Here is a 9,760-nt window from a genome sequence, read left to right on the forward strand (position 1 = left end):
CTCTTGACATTGTTTTTATTATATTAAACATAAAAACAACATAATATAACTTAAGACATAGTAAAGATAATAAATTAAAGAAGACTAGAAATTATAGGGAGGCAACAACACAAGTTTATAAGACATGTACAAATTTTTTAATCATTGAAACGATAATAATCAATTTAAATTGTGGGGATTATATTTGCATTCTCAACAGATTTTAATGGCTGTCCTTTCCTAAAAGCCAATGACTAAACATTGCAAAGGCCGGACCAGAGATGCCATTTTTGTGCGTGCAGAGTATGTCAGGTACCAGAACACTAGGGGGCCCAATAGTCATTACTTTGCAATTGTTAATTTATTTATTTTAGGGCTGTCAAACAATGAATGGCATCCAGAATAAAAGTTTGTGTTTACATAATATATGTATATGTATGTATTTTGATTGAAATTGATATGCACAGTACACAGACATATATTATGTAGACACAAACTTTTATTCTGGATTCGTTTGACAGCCCTATTTATTTTCAGCTTACATAAATGAACACATTCTTTACATTTACAGTGTAGTTTAAAAAATCATCCAATTCTCTCTTTCATAATAATTGAGGGTTTACGTGCATCTGAATCGAGGCTAATTTAGTTCAGATTTTGACTATGTTGCTGTAACACATTGAGCACGTTATCCCTGAGTTCACGAAACATCTTACAACTTTGAAGAAATGCATATTAAAAAATATCTAAATATCAGAAAATGAATTGTTTTGTTTTTCAAGTCATTTGTATTGTTAACCATTTAACAAATGTATACTATATTTAACTGCAAAAAGTTAACTGCATTAAAGAAGTTTAGTCAAATGAGCCACTTCTTCATTTTTTATGTTTCGTAAGTGAAAGACAAACTGATGGTTCTTTAGCTCTCTTTGACCAGGCTGAAAGGCTGCAATGACAGATCACTGGCGTGCTTGACGTACACAGTACCGTCCTCCAATTTCACTTCATAAACCTGTTGCTAAAACAAAGTAAAAGTAAAAAATAGAGATTGATGAAAAACACAGAGGATGCCTGCACAGCATTATTTCTGCAGATGTAGATAGAAGAATAGCGTATGGTAAGTAGTGGTGGGAACTGTGACCGTTGTTTAAAATCTGAACGGTTTAAGGCACCGAGCCCCCCAGCAAGGATTCTTTTACCGAATCTTTTTCGTTATATTGCTTGGACTGAGCTCACCTTCACATCTAACCAGCCAATTGTTTACGTTCCCAACGTGAGAGTTTTTGATTTAGTGAAAAAGCAGATGTTCGACTACATTGAAAAGAATGCCAAAATGAAAGCGGCTCGATTCGTAGAAATGAGACTTTCCACATGCCTGTTTGGCGATGCTCATTTCTGTACGATTCTGTTGATGTGTAATCCACTATTGTGTGAGATAATGTTTAGTGTCGCACATAATTAAAGCGATGGAACAACAAATGTGGTTTTAATACCAAAACTTTTATCGGGAACGCTGAATTACAGACTATTGCTTTCTCGGTCCAAACTAATAATGTTTAAATGGCCGGTTTCCCTTAACAGTCAAGTTAAGGTTTTGGGGCAATGGAATGATCACCATCTGCCAATGAGGGCGTCACCTTTTTTTGGCAAGAGATAGCTTTCATGTGGTTGGGTCAGCAGCCTTTTTGAAGTGCTGTGCCATTTATTTTTTTCATGGCAGCAACTGTGCCATTTTAACGTCAACGTTTAGTATTACATGTTATTGTACATTATATATTTTTTAGATTGACACTATTTGTATACTTATACTATATGGCTATAAAACACAAAACAGAATGCAATGAGCAAGTCGGTAACTTGCTTCAGAAGCGTTATTTTTCAAACTAGTAAAAACACGAAGACTGCCGGTTTGTTTCTCATAACTGGAGACAGCGTGTCTGATGGACTCTGCCTTATCTGCCACATCTTTGAAAGATTTTTCGTGTTTTGTTTCAAAATGGCGCTTAACGCTGGATGTACGGCACACAACATTTCCTAAACATAAAGTGCATACGGCACGATCTTTTTGAAAAACAAAACCAAATTCTTCTCTCCAAGAGGGCTGAAATGACCGAACATCCGTTGTTGCCTTTTTTGCGTAGTAGCCATTTTTTTAACCTCGTCTGAAATTCAGCACCACGGTGAGCGCAAACTAAGCAATCGATGACACGTGACATCTAAAGCAGACAACTTTATGTAAAAGACGTTGAGTACGATTACAGAATAACAGGCAATTTGTCATGCGAATACGACCAGTAGTTATTATTATTATTAGTAGTAATATTTTTCTTAACTTCACAAACACAAGTTTTGTATTAATCTAAATGTGCTTGGCGTGCCATTGATTTTCCCTCGGCGTGCCGATAGTGGCACGCGTGCCTTAGGTTGCCTACCAGCATGGCGCTAGCAATGTCAAGGTAAAACAAGTGTATAGTACGATGCAATGCAAAGTAAATCACTTGATAACAGCATCTGCCAAGTGCTTAAATTTAAAACTTTTAAGTTATGCATTTTATTAACATTTAAAGTAGCTACTTTGTTATGTAGAGATCAAAATTTGTAAAAATGTAAGTGTTTTACCTGTAAACCTGTGCTTGATTTCCCTGTCCTGAGGTTGAAGTCATAGTCATGCCAAGGACAGAAGACCTGAAGAACATCAGCCTCCTCAATATCTCCATCACAGAGAGGACCACCTGGTTAAACCATATAACCACAAGCTTAGCATGGCCTGACAACAATAACCGTAGTTAAATCGTGATATTTGTAGTAAAACTATGGAAATGTGCACGGTAACCGGTCCACCAATACATGGCTTAACTACTTTAGAAACGTTTCGTGTACAAATGGGTGGGCACCACTGTCACTGGACTTTAAAACACGCCATCCCGCTGTTTTACAGATGGACAGCACAATGACGAATTAAGCCCGTGACTGAGGCAACAGTTGGCAGCTAGCTGGCTAGCTAAATTAGCTTCACATACGAACAAAATAACAAACACACGAATAAAATAAGCGATATCACATCAAACCTGAATGCGCGCAACGCGCGTCCATCGCGAAGAATTCGCCGCGCACGTAGAAGAGACAAACATCCGCGTCGCGTCCATCAGATGAATACATCAATCGGCATTTTTTCTTAGACAGCTCAGACACCGGGCCCATCTGCCTCCATGAAAAACTCTTTTCATCTGGGGAAGTCATAAAGGTGGGCTAAGCGTGGACATTAATGCGTTTTATTTCTTTTCTTTTGTGTGAGGAAACGCGATATAATTCAGTTCGGATTGGTGATGGTGATGTTGACGTCCTCGGTCCTGGATGCAGTAGCGTGCTGCACATTGCCACCGAATGGGGGTCTCCAAAGACCTGAACTCATAAACTGTACCCGTAGGAAATGAATAGGAACATATTATAGTAGCCTATAGTAAGTAGTAAGAAAGGTATTTGTAGTGCATACTGACCACACATTTTGGAGAAAACTTGGAGAGGGAATTCTGGTCCGGTGCATTCAAATCTTGTAGTTTAAGTACAATTGTAATCTGGTATGAATTATTTTGGTACAGTTGTGGGAAGAATGACAAAAAGCCTTATGGCGAAACCTTTATAAAGTTCACCATTATAGTAAAACTGTATAGTAAGCATGTTCTTGATCGCCACTGAATCTGACGTATTTTGAGGGTTCTGGTTGTATTCAATTTATTACGACACAGTTATGAGACAAAACCTCAGAATATATTCATTCGTTTTTTGGAAGCTGTATTGAATGAAAACAAGATTAGTTAAGAAGTGTGTTGACACGATGTAGCCTGAATAAAAACATCAAGCGATTCTGGTAGCCATTATGGAAGCGCTGCAAATATTGAGATGTAAAATGAAATTAAAAACAGTCCTAAATTTAGGAAATCTGATCTGGCAGACAAAGTCAAATATTGCAATACGGAGAACTCGATATCTAAGAAAAATGCTTTCGGTGATTCAAACGGCAAACAATGAAAATAACCAAAGCAGATGTGGTGTTTTTCAAACCTTTCTTTGATTTCCACCTGTGTGTTTTGTAATCAACTTTTTCATTTCACCATCTTATGAATCTCATGAATTCAGGAACAACACAATCTGTTTTATAAACATGAGCCATTACAGTGCACAACCAAAGCGCAGATAGACCGCAGTGCAATTTAATATTTCATTCTGCAGACTGACTTTATTTGCACTAGATACAGTGCCAATAATTCATTTTTCAATTGATGTTGCCTAGCATTTAGCCTACGGCGAGCTTGCCTACTGGATGGAATATACATATAAAAAACATCTGGTTAAACACTAAAGAAAAACAGCGGGAAGCTGGTCCAAAGTCTCTTTCGCTTCTTTAAAGTATGTTCTGGATAGTGAATCTTGAGGGTGTTGAACAGCCCTGCTTAAATGAGAGAACCTTTCTGAACTAACACAGCTTTGCACACCGCACAGCATGAGTTTTGACTGAAACAGGCTTTTTGATCAATTACATACAAGCTATAGACAAACAGCTTGGGCCTATTTATTATTATAAGCATAATTTCACATCTTTTTACCGACAGATAAGATTTAAAAAACATTTAAGTTTATGTATTTTTGTGAATTGCTGTATTTGTCCAGTTGATGTATGTCAAAGGTTTATTAATATTAGGCGTAGTTGTTTATATACAGTGTGTGTGTGGCTTTTTTTGCTGTATATCCCGGTGTGGATTTAAACCTGAATGCACACCATCTCATGGGGACTCGTGACACAGTGGGGACCAAAATTGAGGTCCCCATGGGAAAAAAACATTATAATTCGTACAGAACGATAGTTTTTGAAAATCTACAAATGCAAAAAGTTTTCTATGATCTCGAGGTTTAGGGGATAAAATATACAGTTTGTACAGTATTAAACTATATACATATATGTTCCATAAAATGATCTATTTATACTGTTTAAAACATAAGTCATTTAAAATTAAAAGTCACAGTATTAAACAATAATACAATACAGTTACAATAAAGGGCTATAAAATTATTAATGTTGTATATAATATAATATATAATGTGTCTATATAATATACAGTAGTATATAATGTGTCTATATAATATACAGTAGGTGTTTATCGTGATGAATCGATTTGACAGCCATATTCTAATTACAATCATTTGTATCCAACTATTATTGTCAATCATTTCTACAAGACAAACTCTTGGAGATCCTTCTTATGCTAATGAAAATGTTTCAGCTATTGAGAATCTAAAGAGTTTAAGTTCCTAAATACACACAAGATAAGCTGCAGCATTTAAGGCATTTTAACTGTTAGAAGCAATGTGTCAGAATAATAGCCGTCATGCAGTGCTATGCTTTTTCTTAAATGGACCTTTTTTAATTGTAATTGAATTACAATTGTTGGACGAAGTAATTGTTAACTGCTTTAAACCGACTCAAAGCATGGGAGTTGGGGACACTACTACTCATGGCTAAAGACCCCTAGCATGAATTGCTGATGCATCCAGGGTGTGAAATTTATATTGGTTTCAATTTATATTTATATCACTTCAATCCGATTCGGTTCACTACTGTAACGGTTCTGCACGACACGCTTTTTCGAACAAGTTTCTAACCAGCAACAAGCTGGCATAAGAGTCAGGCATGGTAACGAGGAAGCCAAACTCCATTTGTCATCTTCACATTTGCTAACATTTCTCAGATTACGCGAGCTCGCAAAAATGCGGTTTATTGCATTAAATGAGGACTCTTGTTGCTTTGATTGTATTTAATAATTGTTGCACAGACTTTCCGTTGCTTGAAACACGCCAGACAATGAACGCGTACCAGCCTTTTGGCACGCAAATAGTATCAGAGATTTTCAGGCTTGGTGCAGTTTCACGCAGTGACTCTTACCCTTTCATATCATAAGAATTCTGTGGGTTTTAGCATGCGAGTCTATAAATATTTCTCATATTGCTCCTGTCCTTCTGAAACCTTGTATCTGCATATTATGTGATATGAATTTTTGTTTTGAACCATTATTATTAGGGACCTTTTATGTTTGTCATTGGGTTTTGCAAATATTTAACAGTCAAAACTTACATCATAATGGTCTGCTGTGACCAGCCTTGCAAAAACAAATCACAAATCTTTTTTTAATGTGCATTCCAAGTAATATCTCTTGGATTGTTTAAGCATGCAGTATGAATACCTCAGAAAATAACTATAACACAATTAAACATAACAAGATCGAAACATGATTCTTGAAAAGAATCTGCTTTTGCAAATGAATTCACACATAATTTAAAGCTAATGATAGTCTTCAGATAATCTCTAATTTTAATATTGATAACCTCCTAATGTAATAATGTGCATATTTTGACATTTTAACCTATAACCTCATTTATATTTACATCAGCTACTCCTACTTTATTATGTAATTGATTCTCCAAAACAATATGGCCTTTTTGCTTCTTCTTTTGAATGACATCATTGCATGCATTCTGCATTTTTACAATTACATTATTTTATGAGGACTGTGGACTATTATGATATCATACTGACATCATGCCAGGACATAATTTTGGCAGAACTGAAAATTAATAGTAAAGTGTTATTTAGAACCTGCTTGTGTAACAACGCAAAAGCGCCAGACAGATAAAATGACTTTTGGCCAGAAAAGCTCATGACTGATGAGATATAATTTGGCAATAACGTCAATGAAAGCTCAGGCAAAATGCTTTTCTTTCTTGTGCAAACTGCGGTCATGTATCACACGCACGTGTGCCCCCAAAATATGGTTGTTTCATATAAGTCTCTTAACATACTGACTCAGCGTAGACGCTCTTCTTTACCAAAAATATGGTTTTCATTTACAGAACTCTAAGACCTGCTAAAGGCTTGAATTACACCAACAAAACAATCTGTCAATGGCATGATTTGTTCACCTCCAAAAATGTGTCGTTTGCAATTAGTGCCATATACCCGGCAGGTATAAGACTGATTGAAAAACGTATCAATTATTTTCAAGAACACCTGTCTGGTCTTTAAAGAGGTTCAATTCTGTGATTCCCCGGAGGGGCCGGATAATTTTAGTGATGTTCATTCTCCTCTTCTGCCATTATTTTTTCGTATCCAGACATGAGCGAGGTGCTGGGAGAATTCCACAGGAAACTAAAACTTGGTTTACTGCTTTTTGAGAAACTATACCGTTCCTTTGAGAACCAGCTGATTGGGGTTCAACCTCGGTACAAGTGTGTTTATCCAAAATTAAAATGAAAGAAATAAGCGTCCTGTTTGTAAGTTGTCAACTCTCGATAACCTTCAGATACTAAGTGGGGTTTTGGATGGGAAGTGGCCTTGCGGAGACTTTCCCTTTAGTCTGAACCACAAACCGATACATGGTTCTTCTGGGGAACGTTGCGGTTAACGCAATAGCGAGACGGCTCTTGAACCGTGAAACCAGACTTTGTATGTTCTGAGCGTGCCAACTTTTTGTACCCCATCAGCCATGAAGGATGAGGCCCAGCTGCTACTGCCTGCAGCGCTTTCGCTGGGAGATATTGACAGGTCCTTGGTGTGGAAATGACCCTGGAGTAAGGACCAAGCCTGGATCTTGATGAATGTCCTTAAGGGAGATCATGAACGCAAGCGTGGAGGATATTCATTCGCCGGCCTCTGCTGACCTCTGTTTCTCTACCTCTGTGTCTGCTGAAATGATCAGTACATCCCCGATTCATCCTTTCCTCACTCATAATTATATCCAGATACAGTTTTGCAGTCTGTTTATCTGGAAAAGGCTGTTATCAAAAGAGAAAGAGAGGAATCAATACACATTTTCTATTGGTCACCAAGATATAATTTGGCTGCTGGTCTTCAGTATAGAATAATAGTGTTCAGGTGGTTTCGGCAGGTTTTTGTAAATAGTAATCAGTAAGATTTCTTTGGTCAACCAACATCATGAGTGTAATACTTTGTAAGTGGCCCTTCTCATATGGACCACAGCTTTCATCTCTGCATGCATAATTCATGATTGTTTTACTGGTCCTTGCACAAAATCATCGGCAAACAGCCCATGTGCAATCAGCTGTGTTTATGGTATAATCTGAAGAGCCCCAGTCAATGTCAACCAAATTTTAATTCTATTGATTGCAATTAAGCTAATGTACAAATGCTGGGTTATTTTCAAACCAGTGTTGAATCAAAAATGGACAAACCCAGCCATTGGGTTAAAATTTCCCAGATGTTTGTATTTTAATCAACAATGGGTTAAACAACCCAGCATTTTGAGCTAAAGCAAACAAGCACGGGTTAATTTTACCCATTGGTTAGGTTATACATTTATGACACAATGCTTGGTTGAGAAATACCACATTCAAAATAATGCTGGGTAATTTTCAACCCAGCCTAACCAATAAGCTATAGCTTGACAACTGTGTTTTTTTCAACTTGGGAAAAAAGGGACAAACCCAGCCATTGAGTTAAATGAACCTCCCCAAAATATATATTTGACCCAACAATGGGTTAAAACAAACCAGCATGGTTTATTTTACAACCCAATGCTGGGTTGTTTTCAACCTGGTAAGAAGCTTATTTTCTTGTTAGTATGACATATAGACTTGCATAGATCATGCTCTTTAGCTAAATTCACCATCATTGGATTATCAACTGATAAAACAGAGAAGCTCATAAACCGTTGTGGCTTTTAAGTCAAACTGGTTAAAGAAACCTTGACGGTTCAGCTGTTGTTGCTACAAAGACTTGCAGGGGCACCAGCCGATATGATTTGTCACCGCTTGTTAAAAATAGCTTGCTACTGAAAAGCCACAGTATTGGGAAAGAGTTGAGTCACGCTACTGAGAAATGTAGGTAGGTTAGTCACCTCCATACTCCATAACCCAATAATACCTTACAAAAGCGTAGCAGATCTCAAGTAGACCCGTTAAAACAGAATGTGAAAAATACTGCGAAACTTGTTGTTCTCGGCTGTGGCCTAAACACAAAGTAAACCTGAGGGGACAGCCCTCTGTCAATCAGAATAATTTTCTAGTGTGACATTACATGGTTTACTGTTAATTGAGAGCGACAGGACATTAGCCTCAAAAGTTTATTTCACTTCTTCATTCGATTCCTGCAGTCCTGCCAAGCTCATTTTTCTCAGCCCTCAGACAGATGTCAAAACACGTCTTTCGGAACTGAAGTCAGGCAGGTCGATAAATCTTCGACTACGGCTTGTGTCATAGTTTTTTTCTCCCTCAGTTAATTTTAAACCTGCATGCAGCCGCAGCTCATCACGCTAAACCCCAGAGACATGCGATGAACAATGCGCTCGACCTGGATCTCGCATACTTTAAGGAGTCTTAAAGTGGAGCGTTGTAAAACAGCTAAGATGATGGGAATGACAAATGCGTATAGCCAGCCTGTGGACAAAGGATGGAGCCTAATGGCGGTCCATCTCTGCTGGTGGTGAAACAGCCCTTGAAATACACTGAATCCGCTTCCCAGACAGTCACACTTGAATTCCTCGATAACATCAACACGTTTTTTTCTTTAATATATAAATACATCATTTTGATTTAGATGGTTTTACACACCTTTAAATCCTAAGGGTGGTACTGAATAAATTTGGCCAATTTGTTTTCATGTATTTATGTTAAAGTTAAGTCAATTCAATTTTTAATTGTATTATATCAAAATCTTATTGAGGTTGTGTAATATGTGGGTAACACCGTATACGTTTTAGGGTTGCAAACGGTT

The 9,760-nt window shown here is 37.3% G+C and overlaps 1 protein-coding gene across 1 annotated transcript; it reads right to left on the reverse strand.

Annotated features, from left to right (window-relative positions):
- LOC306902410 (Rieske domain-containing protein) lies at positions 1-3,365 on the reverse strand. Its single transcript, XM_079470937.1, has 3 exons — positions 3,048-3,365; positions 2,599-2,711; positions 1-997 (listed from the first exon to the last, which is right to left on the reverse strand). The coding sequence occupies exons 1-3, from the start codon at positions 3,217-3,219 to the stop codon at positions 899-901; spliced, it is 384 nt and encodes a 127-aa protein (XP_079327063.1). The 5' UTR covers positions 3,220-3,365; the 3' UTR covers positions 1-898.
- Between the last annotated feature and the right edge of the window lie 6,395 nt (positions 3,366-9,760).

The sequence above is a fragment of the Barbatula barbatula genome (assembly GCF_947034865.1).
Source record: "Barbatula barbatula genome assembly, chromosome: 13".
Lineage (NCBI taxonomy): Eukaryota > Metazoa > Chordata > Actinopteri > Cypriniformes > Nemacheilidae > Barbatula > Barbatula barbatula.

Bases quoted from the DNA above. Each gene is read 5' to 3' on its own strand.
- LOC306902410 (XM_079470937.1), bottom strand. From the start codon at position 3,219: ATGACTTCCCCAGATGAAAAGAGTTTTTCATGGAGGCAGATGGGCCCG. The intron at 2,712-3,047 runs GTTTGATGTGAT...TGGTTTAACCAG, and splicing joins CGCGCGTTGCGCGCATTCAG to GTGGTCCTCTCTGTGATGGA. The intron at 998-2,598 runs GTAAAACACTTA...ACTTTGTTTTAG, and splicing joins AATCAAGCACAGGTTTACAG to CAACAGGTTTATGAAGTGAA.